The 19703-nt window shown below is 43.7% G+C and overlaps 2 protein-coding genes across 2 annotated transcripts; both read left to right on the top strand.

Annotated features, from left to right (window-relative positions):
- The first annotated feature begins 7466 nt into the window (after window positions 1-7466).
- LYZL6 (lysozyme like 6) lies at window positions 7467-11094 on the top strand. Its single transcript, XM_007465249.1, has 4 exons — window positions 7467-7665; window positions 8886-9044; window positions 9952-10030; window positions 10991-11094. The coding sequence occupies exons 1-4, from the start codon at window positions 7527-7529 to the stop codon at window positions 11058-11060; spliced, it is 447 nt and encodes a 148-aa protein (XP_007465311.1). The 5' UTR covers window positions 7467-7526; the 3' UTR covers window positions 11061-11094.
- A 1172-nt stretch (window positions 11095-12266) lies between these two features.
- On the top strand, window positions 12267-19302 carry LOC103081803 (RAD52 motif-containing protein 1-like). The gene is made up of 6 exons (XM_007465254.1): window positions 12267-12382; window positions 12763-12942; window positions 15005-15026; window positions 15665-15763; window positions 17420-17505; window positions 19222-19302. Exons 1-6 carry the CDS (start codon window positions 12287-12289, stop codon window positions 19300-19302), a joined length of 564 nt encoding a protein of 187 aa, XP_007465316.1. The 5' UTR covers window positions 12267-12286.
- Window positions 19303-19703: the final 401 nt, after the last annotated feature.

The following is a 19703-nucleotide window of genomic DNA, read 5'->3' as shown; positions in this document are numbered from 1 at the left end:
GGCGAGCGGGGCTACTCTTCGTTGCGGTGCGCGGGCTTCTCATTGCAGTGGCTTCTCTTGTTGCGGAGCACGGGCTCTAGGCACGCGGGCTGCAGTAGTTGCGGCATGCGGACTCAGTAGTTGTGGCTGGCAGGCTCTAGAGCGCAGGCTCAGTAGTTGTGGTGACCGGGCTTAGCTGCTCCGCGGCATGTGGGATCTTCCCGGACCGGGGCTCGAACCCGTGCCCCCTGCATTGGGGATTCTTAACCACTGCGCCACCAGGGAAGTCCGCCTTGTTTCATAATAGGAGGGTTTCAGGCAAGGTGGAAGGCCAATACAGAGGGTACCTTGAGCCTGAGAGGCCTTCTAAAGGCACCTTGAGAATCACAACTCTTTGATGCCACCTCCAACTACTCCATGTCACTTCTGTGGATGACAGACCTGGAGCTCTGGCTGCTGCCCCACTGAAGATAGGACATATGGTAGCACAGGGAGGGCTCTTGTTGAGGAACCAACAAAGTGGAATCAGGAGCCAAAGAGACCACAACCCAAATCCCGGCTCTACCACTGCATAAATCGGGGATATTAATGCCCGGCTCCCAGGCTGGCGAGCATAGAGGAGGGAATACTTTTACGTGTTGGTGTCCCCGCAGCCCCTGCCTTCCTGTACCTGGACCTCTGCTGGCCTCTAGTGGCTACTGGATAAATTGCACAGAGAGTTGGCCTGAAAACTGGCATGTGGGAGAAATTTTGCCCCAACTTCTGAATTTTCCAAATACTGGGATTCTCAGCCATGACAGACCCATAACTCCCTTTCCACAAAATATATTTTGTGGGTAGTGTCGTTGTTGCTTCCGAGGCTTCAGCATTCATGATGAACTTACTTCAGATGGTGCGTGACCACTGGGTACATATACTTGTCCCTGTGGGATTTGTCGTTGGAGGTTATCTAGACAGAAGAATGATGAAAAGCTAATTGCCTTCCGGAACAAGAGTCTGTTATATAAAAGGGAATTAAGACCCAGTGAAGAAGTCACCAGGAAGTAAAAGTTGCTGCTGAATTACAGAATGTTCACATTTTTTAAATTATAAGAGAAATAAAAACACATTCATTACTTAATTTGAAGACTTTGAAGTGTGATTCTTTTTGTGCTGAAATAATCTTTCCCATTTCAAGTAACAGACAGTAATTAAAAAATAATCACTGAATCATATGGCTCAATTTTTCAGAAAAATTTTTTCAAACATGTTCTTCAAAGGCACTCTAAAAGGATGATACTAGGATTTTATTTGGCAGAAATCAATAGCTGAAAATTTTAATGGCTCACGGGCCCAGCCGCTCCGCGGCACGTGGGATCCTCCCGGACCGGGGCACGAACCCGTGTCCCCTGCATTGGCAGGCAGACTCTCAATCACTGCGCCACCAGGGAAGCCCAATGATAGTAATTTTTAAAGATTTTAAGCACTTTATTGACATATAATAAATGACATTTATAGCGTACAATTTGCTAATTTTTGATTTATGTAAATTCTCATGAAGCCATCATCACATCAAGATAGTGAACATCTCAATCACCCCCCAAAATTTCCTTGTGCCCGTTTCTACTCCCTAATCCCCCCAAAACCTACTGATCTGTTTTGTCATTATAGACTTGTTTACACTTTCTAGAGTTTTCTATAAATGGGCTCATACAGTATATACCCTTTTATTGGTCTGGCTTCTTTCACTCAGCATAATTATTTTGAAATTTATCCACGTTGTTGTGTGCACCTTTTTTTTTTTTTTTTTGCGGTACACTGACCTCTCACTGTTATGGCCTCTCCCGTTGCGGAGCACAGGCTCCGGAGGTGCAGGCTCAGCGGCCATGGCTCACGGGCCCAGCTGCTCCGCAGCATGTGGGATCTTCCCGGACCGGGGCACGAACCCGTGCCCCCTGCATTGGCAGGCGGACTCTCAACCACTGCGCCACCAGGGAAGCCCCATTCATTCCTTTTTATTGATTTGTTTAATCTATTCATAATGATGGTAAATTTAAAAATCAGCATAATGCTTTAACTATAATATAAAAGAGAAACTGGGGGAAAGTAATAAAATAATAGGTAAGTTCTATGAAGATGCTCAGGCATGATTACACTAAAACATATAATGACGTAGTCACATGCTTTACCTATACATGCAGTTATATGAGCCCAGTTCTTTGCCAGAAATTTTGGTTGGACTCCAAAGGCCAGCAATTGGCCACCCCAGGCAGAAGGGTCCGAAGCTGGGTGGACGACGTGTGGGAACTGAGATTAAGCAGAGAAAGTGGACCCAGGCAAATTTTAGCTCAGTGGAAAGATTCATTTCTCGAAGGGCTGACCATCAGGGTGGCATGCTTCTTTTTGAGCTATGTGAATGATGTGTCTGGACTGGACCACCATGGAATTTCTCCAGTCTATTAATTACTCAGACTTATGGACCTGCTAAGGTCCATATCTGATTTTTCAAAGGCAGGTGTGTATTTCACTCATCTTGCATTTCACAGCACAATCTAGGAGCTTCCATTGCACTTTCCTGAGCAGAGACATGTCTCCCTCCTTGCCCCATGCTCCCAGGTCCAGCAGCAGGCAATGGTACTCCTCAGTCCTGCTGGGGGTCCCCCCTTGGGACAAAATATGATTTTATGGGAGAAAGTGTTTGGCAATGCTTTTGGGGGTATCAAGGCTTTAGAACCTTCAGTTATATTTACTTTCTTGGATAATCTACCCACTGTGTTTTTATTAAAGAAATCTGTTGCTTGCTGGTAACCCTTGGCTTCCGAGTGGCCAGTCCTTGCAAGGAATTCACTCCAGAAACTTTGAAATATTTAGTTTACACAACACTAATGCTACAGAGAAGGATCCAAAGTCCATAGTGGGACACGTAATATTCAGGTTCTCTAGTCTTTGCTTCTTAACTTCGTTTTTAACTCGTCACCCAATATTTCCCCTGAAGCCAATTAAATACGTTACACTTTCATTCTTATGTTTCACTTCCTTCTGTTTTCCTTGGGAATGTTTTTCTTCTACTTTTTCTAACTTCTTGAGTTGAATGCTCAGTTTGCTTGTTTTATTTGAATGAAAGCAGTTAAGATTATGAGTTTACTTCTAAATAAATTTCCGACACTTAATATATTAATGTCATTTTCATTGTTTTGCAAACCTGTTATTCCAGATTTTAATTTTGCCTTTGACTCAATAATTATTCAGAGGGGAAAAAGTGTGTGTGTGTGTGTTTCTGTTAAAGTTATAAGAAACTGAGGTTTTTAAATTATAGCCAGAGTACGGAGCTTACGTAATTCCTCCTTTGGGGACAAATTTGTAGCCTAGTTTATAATCGATTTCGTCACTATTCCTGAAGTATTTGAGAAGGTATATGTTCTGTGGGGCAAAGTACAGGCCTAAAAGTAAAGTCAAAAATTCAGTCTTATGAATATATGGTTTGAATATGTCTCGGTAGTGACTGTCTTTTCATGTATTTTTCCTGGAACACAGGTTACCTGTCAGATCTGCAAACTCACCTTTTTCAGCTCTGGTGTCTTTGTCCCAGTTTAAGGCTCTAATCTTTATCATCCATATCCATCCTTTTTTTGTCCCATTGTTTTCCACACGTCTTTCTGCTCTGCATTTGAAGAACTTCCCAAGTGTGTGACTACAGCTTTGATTGACTCTTCTGCCGTGTGGATTCTGCCCTTTCTGCCTTGAATACAGATTTCATTTCTGTCACTGGATTTTAGTTCCTTCTATTCTGCATTTCAGCCAGCGGTATCATTTGGGGGTTTTCTCATATTTTATTGAAAACTCGAAGCAGACACTTCCTTAAAATTTCCTCTGGTTTCTATAGCAATTTATTGCCAGAGCATACTTTTCCAGTATTGCTATTAAAACTGACAAGTGGAGCCCCTAGCTGGGCCTGTGCTTAGTGCACCTGCAGACAAGATAATTAAATTAAACCACAGGATGCCTCTGTTACTCAAGATCTGGCACTCAGCGCTGGCACAGCACGACGTAACCCGAAACATCCACTCTCTTGACTAACAATGTTTAGGCCCTGGGGAGATGCTTCTTTACATCTTACCCTATGTTCACGGGGAAAAATGCAACTGCGTCTAAAGGTTTGATGAAAGCTTAATGACTCCTGCTTGGTACAATTTCAGAGTCCAGAGACGCTTTGAGCAGAAAAGAACTTAGGAAAGAGAAAAGACTAACTTGTCAGAGCTTTCCTCTCAGGTAGCTTGAACGCAATAGATTTGAACACAATGAAATATCATTTTCTAGCAGTGCTGAGTGTACCATTCTTATTTTCATGTTTCTACTCATGGTTCTGGAAGTACACAGGAATTAGTACAGTATTTGCCTCAGTTGTAAAAAGCTGAGGAAATGTTTGTAATATTGCATAAATCACATTACATATTACTCTTAAATTTTTATATATGTTTAGACTTCAGACATAATATGATACTAATTCTTTACATTAGCAACAAGATGGACATTGAATGCTAGACGTATGAATTGTAACATTTTCATTTTAAAGTTTTAAATTAAAAATGTTTTAAAATTAATTTATAATTTAACTAAAATTTAAGTTAAATTTTAAAATGAAAAGTTACTTAATAAAATGTAATTAAGCTTTCAAAGCGTAAAATAAAGTGTTTGGATTTATAAAAATAATTTGATATAAAAATTCAATATTCATTCATTTTAATTTGTATTTTGCCTTTTGAATTATTAGATACCTTTGAATATTTTAAAAAAGCTAATTTTTGGAAAACAGAAAATTAATACATTTTTCACATAAATTTATATTTTTGATGAAAATATATTTAAAATTTTGTACTTTGAATATAAGTATGTTTTAAATTCTTAAATATATTGAAAAATCTTGATAATAGTAATATAATTAGTGATTGTATTGAAAGGGAGATAAGAAAAATAAATTTCATGGAATAGTTCTAATCCTTTATGAATTATGTATATGTTTATTATTCATCCCAACATTGTCAGCCCATTAACAGAGCATCTAGACATGTGGAATAAAAATTAAATTCATTCATCTTTGACATTTGGCTAACTTTCAGTTCATACACATTTTAAAATTTTATCCTTTTAAAGGAATGTTTGTCAGAATATGAGGATAGAAAATATTTTAGTTAACAGCTTGTTAGTTTGATTTATAACTTGTAAATATTTATTTAGACCATTGATCTGTGGCTTCCCTGTCTTCTTGTCCCAGGTTGCAACATTCAGAATTTATCCTTGGGTCCCAAGTTGGGTCCCAGGATGGGTCCCAGGTCCTTGAATGGGTAGGAATCCATTCAGGTCTCATTTCTGTCACAGTTGGGGGGTGGGGGTGGAGGGTCCCTCTGGTCCCCCTTTGAGTGCTGCCATCATCCCCTCTAAGACTTTAAGCTGCAGGGAGACCCTCCCCTGGCCCAATTTCCAGCATGTGGTCCTGGGCTGTGGAAGCCTCTCCTCCTACCCAGGCCTCTAATTCTACACAGACATGGTAGTTTGGGTCATCTGAGGCACCTGCATATTTTTGGCCCCAAACGGTACTTCATAAAGTGGTACCCAGAGAATACCCTCCTCCCAGAGTTCAACCTCAACCAGAGCTCCGGCTGCCTTCACATCCCAAGATGCAATGCGCTGCTGTCCCACTGGGGAGGGAAGTCCAAAGCCAGAGGGTATGGGGCATCACTGCGCACTTAGAAAGCTCTTCCTACTTCCTTTCTGTCAGACCTTATCACCCTGTTTCAGAGGGTGGAGTGAACATCAGTAACAAAATTTTCTCTTGCTTCCTTTTTGCTATAGTTGGTGGAAATGTCTCCCAGACTTTGGTGACAAATGATACTCAGATGTGTGGCCTTCATGGGGAGGTGACAGGTTGTCAGGTCACCATTCCGTGGACGGTTAACCCCATCCTTCCTCTCCTGGCAGGTCTCTCTTATTTGTAAGTGACAGAAACTCAACTCAAACGTGTTTACACTAGAAAGGACACTTATTGAATCATAGGGTGGTAGTAAGGGCAAAAGGGTGTTCAGGTTGCAGAAAGGGTGGACCCTGGGGCTGGAATCCTGTCTGGACTCTGATCCCTGTTCAAGGAGGCTTATTCTCTCGGATGGGCCGTATCCACGTGATTCTAAACTGTCCTCCTCTGGCCCCACACCCAAAGTCTACCTGGGAGAAGCAGGGATAAAGAGAGACATTATGTGCCTCCAGATGTGATACCCTGAGAAGGACACACATCACTTATGCAGCATTCTGGCCAGAGATGCATAACCTGTAGCTAATCTCGAGGAAACATCAGACAAAGCCAAATGAAGAGCACTTACAACTCAATAATGAAAAGACAAACAACCCAACTGAAAAAATGGGCAGAGGTTGTGAAAAGACATTTTACCAAAGTTACACAAATAGCCAATGAGCATGTGAAAAGATGATCAACATTATTAGCCATGAGGCAAGTGTAAATCAAAATCACAATGTGATACCACTTCACACCCATTAGGATAGCTTTGATCAAAAAGACAGTTAATAACTCTGTTGGTGAGGATGTGGAGAAATTGGAACCTCCATACATTGCTGATGGGAATGTAAAATGGTACAGCCGCTTTGGAAGTCCAGCAATTCCTCAAAAGTTTAAACTTTAGGTCACCATGTGACCCAGCAATTCCACTCTTTGGTATGTATCCAAAGGAATGGAAACATTTGTCCACACAAAAACTTGTACACGAATGTTCATAGCAGCATTATTCATAATAGCCAAAAAATAGAAACAACTCAAATGTCCACAAGCCGATGAATACATAACCATATTGTGGTATATCCGTACAATGGCATATTATTCAGCCGTGAAAGGGCATGAAATATTGGTACATGCTACAACATGGATGTTAAGTGAAAGAAGTCAAACACAAAAGACCAGATATTGTATGACTTCATTTATATGAAATGTTCAGAATATGCAAATCTATAGAGGTAGAAAGTAGATTATTGGTTGCCAGAGGCTGGAGGGAAGTGGAACAGACAGTGAGTGCTAACAGATATGGGGTTTCTTTTTGGGTTGATGAAAATATTCTAAAGTTGACTGTGGGATTGGTTGCACAGTTCTGTGAAAAATGATTGAATTGTATACTTTAAATGAATTAAGTGTATGGTATTTGAATTATATATTGTGAATTATATCTCAGTAAAGCTGTTACCCAAAAAATGCTGTTCCAGATTTGGCCAGTGGGTACCCCTTTGAGCTGGCTCTCATTTCTATTTGACGTGCTCCAGCATCGTTAATTTTAGACTAGGGAAAACAAAAACAAAAATAGAAACAAAACAACAGGAGACCCCCCCCCCAAAAATATATTTATAAAATAATACATGAGAGGAAAGGGAAACAGCCAGGAGGGGGGCAGTGAGTAAGCGGGGATATTTGGTTGCTCTCTCCAGATTCCTCAGAAGACACTCTCTCCTGGGAGACCCTAGGACCCGCAGGCCTTCCTCTGCTCACCCTCCACTGCGTCTCCTCCCCTCTGAGGATGACGACACTGCTACTCATCTCCTTGGTCAGCTGTCTCGCTGCTGTGAATCAAGCCAGCCTCATCAACCGATGTGACTTGGCCAAGGTGCTGCACCAGGAGGACTTGGATGGCTTTGAGGGCTACTCCCTGAGTGACTGTGAGTGCCATTTCCTCACACCTCACATCCCCTTTCTCCTCCTCTCCCGGTCATGCCCTCCGTGGCCATGTTTCTTTTTCTCTCATTTGTTTTTCAAAGTCAAGTTCAAAAAGCAGCCCTCTCCAAGAAGCCTTTCCCAACATTCGATATTTGTTCCATGATTCTTAACTGAGCACTTATTATGTCCCAGGAACTACTTTAGGTGCTGGGGATTCAGATATCAACACAGCCCCTTCTCTCATAGTGTTCACGTTCTAGGGGAAGAGACAGCAAGAAAGAAACACACAAATATATGAAGTGCTTCCTGGTGGTGATAAATGCTATGCAGAAGAATAAAGCAGTGGGGAGTGATGGGTGACACTGTTCTAGAGGGGGAAGTCAAGGAAGGCCTCTCTGAGGAGGTGACATTGAGCAGTGCTGAATGGAATAAAGGACCTAGTCCCCCAACCATCTGGCGGAAGAGCATTCCAGGCTGAGGGAACAGCCAGTGCAAAGGTTTCGTCCTACTCCATGGTAGAGATAGCTCCCTCTTGCCCAGAATTGTAAGGCACGTCTGCCTTATAACACTCTCTCCTTTCATCTTGCTTTGTGGGTTTTTTAGGTACATATCTTCATTCTTATTCTATAGGCACCTTGAAGGCAGCATCTGCATTTGAGCCAGCTAAATGTCCCTCACTGGGTTTTGCACAGTTTCTGGCACACAGTAGGTGATCATTAAGTGCAGAAATCATGCATGGACAGATGGACGGATGAGTGGTTGTACTGATGGGTGGATGGACTGAAGAATGAGAGGAGAAGCTAATGGGTGTTTCTGGCCCACTAGCCCCATCTAGCCTCTTAGGCTTTGTTCCTTTCTTCTTGTTTAAAAAATTAATTAATTAATTAATTATTGGCCCCGTTGGGTCTTTGCTACTGCATGCAGGCTTTCTCTAGTTGCGGCGAGCGGGGGCTACTCTTCGTTGAGGTGTGCAGGCTTCTCATTGCGATGGCTTCTTTTGTTGTTGAGCACGGGCCCTAGAGCGCGTGGGCTTCAGTACTTGTGGCTCGTTGTCTCTAGAGCGCAGGCTCTGTAGTTGTGGCGCACGGGCTTAGTTGTCTTAACCACTGCGCCACCAGGGAAGCCTGTTCCTTTCTTCTGATTCCTTGTCTCCCTTCCTCCTCCGTCTTCCTTGTCCCTCAGCTTGGCCCCCCTCTAAAAACCCTCTTCTCCCTGTTCTAAGGGCTGTGCCTGGCCTTCGGGGAAAGTCACTTCAACATAACAAAGGTAAATGAAAATACAGATGGCAGCTTTGACTATGGCATCTTCCAGATCAACAGCCACTACTGGTGCAATGATTACAAGAGTCACACGGAAAACATTTGCCAAGTGGACTGTCAAGGTCTGGCCAGGGCCCCAGGGTGGGAGAGGTGAGAGAGATGACCAGGCTCTGCTCACGGGACTTCCCTTCCCACACACAGGCTGGAAACAACCCCAGAGGATTGGTTCAAGGAATCAGGGAATCCCTTTACTGAGCAGAGGGTTGACTCGTGTCCCTAAATGCCCATAGGAGGTTCTGCAGTGTGCTAGCAGGATCCAGAGAAGCTCTGCACAGGCAGTAGCAGTAGAGCAGTGCAGCAGCCAGCATTTATTGAGAGCGTATTATATACTCAGTACTTTACATACATAGCTCATTTCATCCAACTTGCCATGCGGTAGAAACTAGTATGATCCCCACTTTATTGGTGAGCAAACTGAGGCTCATAGAACCAGTGCTGAATGCCAAACTGGTGGGCCTGAAGGCTCAGCTCTCACCACCAAGTAGAGCTGCCTTTGGCTAATGGTCTGACCGAAGGCCAAGTGCAAACTCCCACCTCAGGGCTAATCCAGGAGGCTCCACAGGTCCGTGATTCTGTCCCCCATCTCCTCCTTTGTACTCTGATTAATGGCCCTGGGCTCTTCACCTGAAGAGCCTCCCTCCTTAGGCAGGACTTTTCCTTCGTCTCTGTGCTGCCTCTTTTGGCATTTCCTTTCCCTAGAATCCTCCACACTTGGGGTGAACTACCATCCATTAGGAAGTATGGCAGTCAACAGGCTCAAATCTCAGCCCTCCTGCCCCTCCTGCCCCCACCCCCCAACCACCCCCAACCTCCAGCAGGCATTGTACGGATGTCCAAATGGGCCTCTGAGGGGGAAGACTTGCCTCGTCCGGAAGTTCTCAGCCACTGGGTGGCACATGCCTTGCAGGGAGAGCCAGTCTTCGGGACTGTCCCCTGTGCTCTGACGGGTATTCTCTTTCTCCCTTTCAGAACTGCTGAGCCCCAATCTGCTTTCAATCATCAACTGTGCGAAAAAGATTGTGTCCAGAACAGGGGGGATGAAGAACTGGTGAGGAGGCCATGGTGGGACGAAGTTAGTGGGCAGAGCCTTAAGAGAGATGTAGTGACAGAGAAATGGGCAGTAGGCCAGGACCTGACCTAGAAAAATGTGGGATGTGGCAGGGCTTGGAACTCCGACTTAGAAGACCTGGGATCTGGCTCTTCCTCTGACACCGTATTAAACAAAACTCTTTTGGTTGTAGGAACAGAACAGCTTGAGCTAGCTGGGGGAGATTTATTCTGAGAGGACAAGGTGTCTTGCTGAGCCCACACGAGGGGTGCAGCTGGGCCTCAGGAAGAGGGTGGAAGCAGGGCTGGAAACTTTCCTTTGCAGGTTTCTGCTTCTCTTTGTGCACATTGGCTTCACTACTCCCTCTGCAGACCAGCTTTCTCTGCTCTACAGTCCACCAGACAGACTACGTCTGCCCTGAATCTATGGGCTAATGTCCTAAGCAACCATAGAGACTAGCTAGGCTCAGTCCCAGTCCAAGTGCCTGGCAGGGAGGATCTGATGGGTTCAGCTTGGACCCTGTGTCCCAGCTCCATTCATTCAGCTACAGGCATGGAAGAAATTAGGCAACATAAACATGGCTGCCACGGGCCCTCTCTGCATAACTGGCAGCAACATTTTCTATAAAAAGTGTTGCTGGGCTTCCCTGGTGGCTCATTGGTTAAGAATCCGCCTGCTAATGCAGGGGACACGGGTTCGAACCCTGGTCCGGGAAGATCCCACGTGCCGTGGAGCAACAAAGCCCATGTGCCACAACTACTGAGCCCACGCGCCTGGAGCCCGTGCTCCGCAACAAGAGAAGCCACCGCAATAAGAAGCCCGCGCACCGCAACAAAGAGTAGTCCCCGCTCGTCGCAACTAGAGAAAGCCTGTGTGCAGCAACGAAGACCCAACGCAACCAAAAATAAATAAAATTGATTCTTAATTTAAAAAAAGAACCAATCCTCTTTCTCTCCACAGGGTAAAATGGAGGTTGCACTGTGCAGGCCGGCCACTCTCCTACTGGATGACAGGATGCCACCTGGCATGAGACAGGAAGCAGGCCTGTGGTGGAGTCATTCCAGAACTCCTGTCCTCACTTGGGAATCCTTCATTTCTTCTTCCTCTTGCCTCCACTTCATGTTAATTTCTTCCTTTCCCATTTACAAATAAAACTGACCAGAGCCTCAGGAATAAATGGTTTTCTAGGACTTCCTCCTTGTTCCTATCCAGGCCCAGGCCCCTGGTTCCTGACTGTCATTTGCAAACCAAGAAGACCACGATGAAGAATTTTCTATATTTTTGGAATTATTAAAGCATTCCTTGTGCAAAGAATGTGTTAATTTAGTCGTGATTAATCCCAAGTATATTTGAGTACCTAATAGAGTATGAGTGTGCTAGGTACTAGAAAAAGGATGATAAATCTGTAAATATTGTTCATGAGGTGTTCATAATCTATCTGGAGAAGTTTATAGATCTTCTTCATACACAGATGATGGATACAATGAATAAATGGATACAAACAATGAATGCAATGGATAATGATATGGATAATAAATCTATAGTTACTGGTTTGAAACAGTATCAAGATCCAAGTAACTCTTCCAAAGTCTACAATTCTTGAAGTAAAAGAGCTCAGAAGTAGGTAATGGGTGGGGCTAAGTGTCTGATATATTGAGGTGGAGAAAGTCGTGGTGGGGTTGGAGAGATGTGCTCGGTGATTTGGCGGTACTTTAGGAAAATGGGCTAGAAACCAGCTTTTTAAGAATTTCATACTAGACTCTTGATGGCTTTAATGTTATACCTTTGTTTGCATATTTAAGACTCATGCAAACACTCAAGTCGAAGGACTGCATCTTTGGTGGTCATTTCTCACACAGAGTCGGGAAATCTAAGTTTTTAAAGTTCAGTGGATAGTTAGCGCTAACTACTTAGTACTCTAGTCTCCTCTGGGAGTTTGAAGATGAAGCCAGCTGCTATAAAGATGTCCGCACCATTCGATCCTGTAAACTCACACTTTGGACTCTACGCTAAAAGTACACTTGAATAGAAACGCTAAACTCCAAAACTTCCGGGCGCGCGGGTTGCGGAAGGGGAAGTAGAGGCAGAGGCAAGCCCCGAGTGGGAGGGGCGAGGGAGAAGTCCGAGCACCGCCCCCGTCCCAGTCCCACCCAGCTGGCTCCGCCCCTCAGGCGCCCTTTTTAAAAAAAGCGCGGGCGCGCGTGCGCAGGCGCAGTCCGCTTGCGCCCCGAGCTGCGCACGCGCGGTAACGGTAGAATGGCGGAGTTGGTACCTTTTGCGGTTCCCGTCGCGGGTGACAAAACCTTGCTGGTGTGGGAGCTGAGCTCTGGACCCACGGCAGAGGCCTTGCAAGTGAGGCGAGCCGGGGCGGAGGGAGGGGTGGAGGAAGCCGCCCCGCGCCCCAGCAACTGGGCGGCCCGGGGTACTGCTTCAGCACGTCATCTGCCTGTGGTCTCCGCTGAGAGGAATCTTAGTTCTAGAGCCGACCTGAGCAGTCAGCTCGCCCCCACAGATTTTTGAGAGATAGTTCGCAAGAGACGGCATTGCCTCCTAATGCTTCTCGAAGCTTAGGATTTCAGAGGGAAACTTGTTCATAAAATGAGAAGTGTTTGGAGTTGCGGGCTCACCACAGTTGCCTGTGGCGAAGGGCTGGGGGAATATAAGGGAATGGGCGGTTTGTTTTCCTGGGCGTGAAATTTCCTGCACTTACTTAGCATGGGAGCACCCTACAGCACTCTCTGTTCACAGTCTTCTCCCAGTTTGGCCTTCTGTACTCGGTCCGAGTCTTCCCAAACGCAGCAGTGGCCGGTCCTGGGTTCTATGCCATCATCAAGTTTTATTCAGCAAGGGATGCGCACAGAGCCCAAAAGGCATGCGACCAGAAGCAGCTTTTTCAGACATCTGCAGTGAAGGTGGGTCCAAATGTGGAATTCCTCGCTCTACTGGGATGAAGTGCTGAATTTAAAACTAATAGGCCATCGGGAATTCCCTGGCGGTCCAGTGGTTAGGACTCTGCACTTTCACTGCTGAGGCCCCGGGTTCAATCCCTGGTCGGGAAACTAAGATCCCAGTGTGGGGAAAGAAAAAAAACAAAAGGCCAGCGTTTGTACAGCACTGTGGTGTACAGAGTGCTCTCAGATGCACTGCTCCCAATGATCCCCCAGTTCCCCAGATCTTTCTTTGTTTTTTTTAGATGAAGAAACTCGAACTCAGGATGGTTAGGTGACTTACTTAAGGTTCATGACAGTAAATGTGGAAACTAGAGGCCAAACCCAAACTTAACTGATGTTAAACCCCATGTCATTTTATGCTGCCCCTTAATTTAAGAAATCTTCACAAGAGTCTTCCTTATATTTAATTTTATGTGGGTTTCAAATGTGTGAGGTTGACAAACTTTTTTCATTAATTAATTAATTAATTTTTGGCTTCGTTGGGTCTTGTTGCTGCGCGCTGGCTTTCTCTAGTTGTGGAGAGCGGGGGTTCCTCTTCCTTGTGGTGTGTGGGCTTCTCACTGCGATGGCTTCTCTTGTTGCGGAGCATGGGTTCTAGGCACGCAGGCTTTAGTAGTTGTGGCTTACGGGCTTAGTTGCTCTGCTGCGTGTGGGATCTTCCCGGATGAGGGGTCGAACCCGTGTCCCCTGCATTGGCAGGCGGACTCTTAACCACTGTGCCACCAGGGAAGTCCGGGGCTTGAGGAACTTTTGTCAGATGTAACATAAAGGAGGCTTCATCATCGCTCTCAAACTGCCTATTCAGAACTCCCTTCACATTCCAGAAAATGGTTAAAATATTCTTTAATGCATTGTAGAAACCTTATTCCATATTAACATGCCATCCAATTTTACTTCCCCAGAATTAACATTTCATTATGTGCCTCCATTCAGCCACCATTCCTTTTTCAAGGACCTTTTCAATTCCTCTGAATAAGTGAGTGAGGCTTAGATTTCCCAGACCTTTCCCTTTATAATTGTGTGTCTTCTCTGATTGGCTTCTTGCTCTGGCTACTTCCTACTGACCTTGCTGCCTGTTCTCACCCATATTTCTTTACTCACTGATTTCACCTTTATTGAATCTGAGAACTCTCCTCAGATGTGACTCCAGGTACACTACCTCCCACTTGTGTACCCCGTTTAACACCCTCTTCAGTCCTGGCTGTACTCCCTGGGATTGAAATGATTTTGTGTCAGGCATTCTTTTGTTTGCAGACCCTGCGACCATTTCACATAACCACTCAGATATTACAGATGGTCCTGGAAAGTTTATGAAACAGTTACTTGGTGTCCGTTGTGAGTAATGAGTTCTTTTCTTATATTGGACATTAAGACTATTCCATAAGCTTAGGTTCTGAGATTTTCACAGCATAAAGCTCGGCACTGATAGAATGTTCTACAAGTCACTATAGAGTTGAGAGGAAAGGGCATTCGTATTAGATTTCCTTATTTAATGCAGAGCCTTAGTTTACTGCCCACACGCCCGAAATTGTTACCTACTTTAATTATGCGTTCTTTTAAATTTCTATTTATTTATTAATTTATTTGGTTGCACCGGGTCTTAGTTGCAGCAGGCAGGCTCCTTAGTTGCGGCTCGCAGGCTCCTTAACTGTGGTGTGCGAACTCTTAGTTGCAGCATGCATGTGAGACATAGTTCACTGACCAGGGATTGAACCAAGGCCCCCTGCATTGGGAGCATGGAGTCTTAACCACTACACCAGCAGGGAAGTTCCAATTATGAGTTCTTTTATTCATTGGCAGTTATACATACTTCTTATCTTTTTTCCCTTGTATTTTTTATAAATACAGAAAAGATAATAACATCTTAAAATAAAATGAAGGAAAGGCCTAATGTATCTGAGTTTTTCTCAGTAGCACGAAGGGATATGTTTGCCAACAAGAACTGTGGCAAGGTTATCCCATATGTCAACTGTCTCTACTACCCAGGGGCTCAGAGCCCTTCTGAAGCTTCCTAATTGTCCAGGACAGCTCCATTATGACTCAACGTACAGGGCCTTGCCTCCCATGTGACACTCAACATTTAAAAATTAGTCTTCATGTTCAGTCCTTTGCCTCCTATAGAAGGGCCTGAGCGGAAAAAGTAAATATAGATCCCTAGAAAGGGGATTCCGATTGGTACTGAGTTTTTTCCTAGAGTCCATGGCACTTGGGCTTAGGGTTTTAAGTCAGAGGCAGGGCTGTTAGTGAATGGAGGGGAGGAGGCTCCACCATCCACCTGAGTGGGTGATGGTTGAGGAGAGGCCAGATCACCTGCACTACCACCAAATCTATCTCACTGTATGAATCCAGCCCTTTACGCACAGGAGAGCAGGGTCTGTAGCAGTGTAGCCTCAGCTTGTCCACTTGAAATCTTTGAGTAATATGAGATTTGTGCCACGTTCTTGGTTTGCATTTCCCGTCGAGTATTTTAGGAACTTCCAGAATAGATCTGAGCAGTAAAAATGAGCCAAGCCAGGGTATACCTACAACAGAGACTTTCAACCGTACCCCAGTGTTGTGCCTGCCCTTAATCACTAAGATAATGATCTAAGAATCACAGATGCATTTTTAGTTTTAAACATATAACCTAGAAATCAGTTATTCAGACAGGCATTTTAAATTCACCTGTTTTGGTTGGATTTAGGGTCATTATCATTCCCTATGAAAAGGAAGGTAACCCAGAAGCTTGCTATTCAGAAGGCTATGAGAGACGCATTCCAGAAAGTGCTGATTGTGGTTTTAGGTAAGAGCTTTCTGACTGTCCTTGAAGTGCTTCAGTTTCAGTGAGCAAACAAACGTATTTGAAAAGTTAATTGGATGAAAATAATGTTTATCTAAACATTACATACTCTTTCATCACCAGATGCTTTCACAGCAGCAGTCTTAAACATTTGTTCTTTGTGGCATTTATGAGAAAAACGACAGCAAATATTATTGTCCCCAGTGTTTAGATGTAGAATGACTTGCCTCAGTTCATACAGAAAGTGTTTGATCCAGTTCTTCCTCAATTGCTTGCTTATCATACAGAATAGTGTAGTGATTATAAGCCTTGGACACCTGTGTTTGAGTCCTAACTTTGTCTCTTAGATTTATGTGTTGTTGTTGCAATTTTAGATTTTTCTAGCCAGAGACATTTGAAGGTATTTAATATCTCTAAGCTGCAATTTCTTTATCTGCAAATAGGGTTAGTAATTCAGCTTATCACCTAATGGGGGATACTGTAAGAGTAAATGAGATGATGAATGTAAAAAGCTTAGAACTATGCCTGAAACACAGTAAGCAGACAAAATATATGGACTATTATTATTATCATTGTTGTTTTCTTGTTGAAGAGTTTATTAGATTATGTTTTTGAAATCAATTTAATTTCAGTTTTCGTTTCTGATATATTGGGTGAATATGATTCTTATATAATAATCGGCTACGTTTTTGTGAGCCTTGAAAGTGGTCATGCTACTGAATAGCGTTGATTGTGTTCCCTATCGAGTTATACAGCGGTGAGAATGTCACAGGCTATGCCCAAAGGAAACTTTATGATTAGTAGATTCCCGGAACAGAATTGCTCCCCTGCTTCACAGCCCTGCAGGCTTAGAGACTGATGAATCCTAGCTAAGTTGTCAGAGACCTTATTTGTTTGTAAGAGTTGACCGTGCATTGGTCTTGGCCTTCCAGCCTGGGCAGTCCTTCCAGTGAAGTTTGACTTCCCTGGTCATCAGGCAGAATCTCCACCAGCTGTCAACTCTGGGTAACAACCTTTAAGAACCAGACTAAATGTCTGGGTTGTTTGTCCTTGATATGCCAAGGTATTCCTTATATGTACTGAAAACTCCTTAGACCAAAAAGCCTGGTGGCTCTAGCTTGCCTTGAGGAAAGCTGTATTGTCCAAAAGGTACATGGGCCAGTTTCTGCCAGTAGAGTGTTCCAATGCTCTCTCTGTCTCTGTCTCTGTCTCCAAAGCTTTGTTCATTGTATCTGGTAGAATTTTGGTGCCAAGGAGTAGGCACTTGCCTTGCTTCTAACATGAAGTATGTATTATAGTCCAGTGGTATCTATCCCAGGTTTGAACTCACTTTGACCCCCACCTAATGCCTTCCTATTTCATTGTATTGTGATTGAACATTTTTGTTTGCACGGCTTTTAATTTCTATGTCATTATGGCTTAGTTCTTATTTCTAAGATCATAAAGGTTTTTGATCCAAAGTTGATACTTGTTATATATTTTTTCACAAATAATTATGATAAAAAACGGAAGTGTCAGATGAGGGAACTTCTAGGAAAATGCTCTTATTTTCTGCTTTTAGAAATCAAAAGAATGTCTAATTATTGGGTGCTACCATTGTATACAGGAAGTTTTAGAACAAGAAAAGTTGTGAATTGATCCTCGTTAGCTTTATTTCAGAAAGTGGTAAAATAGCTGTGGCATATAGACCCTGTGAAGAGGTCACAGATGCTAGAACCGAAGAGGAACTACAGGATTTAATTCAAGTATGTGGAGATAAAAACTCAAGGGGTACACAGCCAGTGTAGCCATAATTCAAAACAACCAGCAGGATTTGGAAGACTTTGGCATGTGTACTCAGCTCTGTCATCCTTAGGAAAAGGTGAAACTCTGAAACTGCTTTTGAGGCAGGGAATTTCTAGGACTTTTTCAAGTCCCGAGCCTTGTCTCTGGCCCCTTATTTGAAGTTTGGAGAGCAGGATTGAGGGCCATCAGTGTACGTCTGCAGTCGTGGACACAGGAGAAGACACAGGCCTTTTAGAACTCCCCTCAAATAGAATTGCAGGGATTTGGGAAGAAAGTAACTATGGCCTTAAGTGTGATTATGCTACAGTGTTTAAAAACTATTCATGCCTTTCAAGTAAGGTATATTACCCAGATCTCATATACATCTTGTGTTAAATATTTTGCCGAAGAACCTTTCTGTAAACCAATTATATGGATGCCTCAAATTAGGGATTAAGTTGTCAATGTAATTTCTAAAAGAAAACATTAATGTACTGCATATAGGATTTTTATTAAAAAGGAGCACAAAATGTGTTTCATGTCACTGAGAGCTGAATTTGGGGCTAGATTTCTGATGATTTAACTCACCCCAATGTTGCAAAGTTTGTTTTGAAGGGAAGAAAGTAGAGAAATAAAAGGTGGTTATGTTCTGAAAAATGTAAAAATTTTGAAAGTTTTTCCTATACAATATAATCATTTTAATTCAATTTAAACCAGTCAAGGAAACTTCAGACGTATCCATGTTTGGGCTTTAAGATGTCTAGCTTCCTGTGAAATGTGAGAGGAAAGGATTCCGTATTGATACTCAAGATTTCGGAAACCTGATTATAACAACTGATCCATTCCTTACATGAGGCCAATCTTGGAATCAGTTCCATTTAGAAACCATTCTGGGCTAGGCACTGGAAATAAGATGAAGCTCCTTCTCTCTTGGAGTTTAGGTGTTAAAGGTGTACCAGACAATTAAAAAGGACTAAAATTGAATAGATTATGAAAATGACTGTGAAGAAAGTAAATAGGGTGCTAGTTACAGTATTTCAAGAAAATTACTTAACATGCCGACTTTAACATTCTAAGTGTCTTTTCCATGTGTGCACACAGGGTAGACATCTGAAAAGTGACACTGTAGTTTTTTCTAGATTAATGGCTCTGTTGAGACAAGGTGGGATGGGGGAAGTTTGCCCATGCTAATGTAAAGGGCCATTCACTTGGTTTTAGACTCTCTTTCCCAGAATGAATTGCTCACCTGCCCCAAACCCCTTCTACAGAAGTTCTGGAGTCATCACTGATTCAGTGGTAACCCCTAATAACAGAGTGGTGAATGAATAATGAGACGTGAATACTGAGAGTTTGGAGGAAATGGCAACATTTTATTTTATTTTATTGTTTTTTATTTTTTTTTACATCTTTATTGGAATATATTTGCTTTACAATGGTGTGTTAGTTTCTGTTTTATAACAAAGTAAATCAGTTATACATATACATATGTTCCAATATCTCTTCCCTCTTGCGTCTCCCTCCCTCCCACCCTCCCTATCCCACGCCTCTAGGTGGTCACAAACCACCGAGCTGCTGTGACAAAGGGAGAGATTGGCATGGACATATATAGGCAACATTTTCGAATAACTGTAAGGAGTGTTCCCCTCCCGACACCCTAACTGGTGCTCATTTTGCTGGTCGGCTACTTTTCTTCTCAGCCGTGTGGCCAAAGGGAGGAAGAATGTCTCTCAGACTTCAGCTCTGAGGAGGAAGAGTTCAGATTGCCAGAACTGGATTAGCACTTTTGAATTTCCCAGAATGCCACGTCCTGTGGTTTCCTTGGGAAGCTCTGAATCCTTCCTAACCCCCCTCCCACCCCCTGGGCTGCTGGAGTTTGGGGCCACTCGGGTCTGCAGCCCAAATCTTGCCTCATTGTTTGGGGCCAGGGAGGGCAGGGAGGTGTTGGGAAGAGGGCCCGGCAGGAGGTAATTGTCGCCTTTGCAAGGGGAAGGATGGCTTGCGCCCTGGGGACTCTGGAAAAAAGGCCCACTCTGGTGGCGCGGATTGGATCTCCGCACGAACCTAATAAAGGTGGCGTAACTAAAGATGTCATAAATAACGGGTGGAACGTTGGGCGGGGGAGGGGCGCGCGGTTAATAACGTGAGCGCTCGCGTCGGTGCTGGCATAGCGGTTCAGCTC

The sequence above is a fragment of the Lipotes vexillifer genome, unplaced genomic scaffold (assembly GCF_000442215.2).
Source record: "Lipotes vexillifer unplaced genomic scaffold, Lipotes_vexillifer_v1.1 scaffold979, whole genome shotgun sequence".
In the NCBI taxonomy this organism is placed as follows: domain Eukaryota; kingdom Metazoa; phylum Chordata; class Mammalia; order Artiodactyla; family Lipotidae; genus Lipotes; species Lipotes vexillifer.
The sequence above is the reverse complement of the archived record's forward strand: the minus strand, read 5'-3'. Positions and strand labels throughout refer to the sequence as shown.

Coding starts and splice junctions, on each gene's coding strand:
- LYZL6 (XM_007465249.1), top strand. CDS start 7,527: ATGACGACACTGCTACTCATCTCCTTGGTCAGCTGTCTCGCTGCTGTG. Junction 7,666..8,885: donor GGGCTACTCCCTGAGTGACT/GTGAGTGCCATT, acceptor CCCTGTTCTAAG/GGCTGTGCCTGGCCTTCGGG. Junction 9,045..9,951: donor TTGCCAAGTGGACTGTCAAG/GTCTGGCCAGGG, acceptor TCTCCCTTTCAG/AACTGCTGAGCCCCAATCTG.
- LOC103081803 (XM_007465254.1), top strand. CDS start 12,287: ATGGCGGAGTTGGTACCTTTTGCGGTTCCCGTCGCGGGTGACAAAACC. Junction 12,383..12,762: donor CCACGGCAGAGGCCTTGCAA/GTGAGGCGAGCC, acceptor AGCACCCTACAG/CACTCTCTGTTCACAGTCTT. Junction 15,764..17,419: donor AGTGCTGATTGTGGTTTTAG/GTAAGAGCTTTC, acceptor GCTTTATTTCAG/AAAGTGGTAAAATAGCTGTG.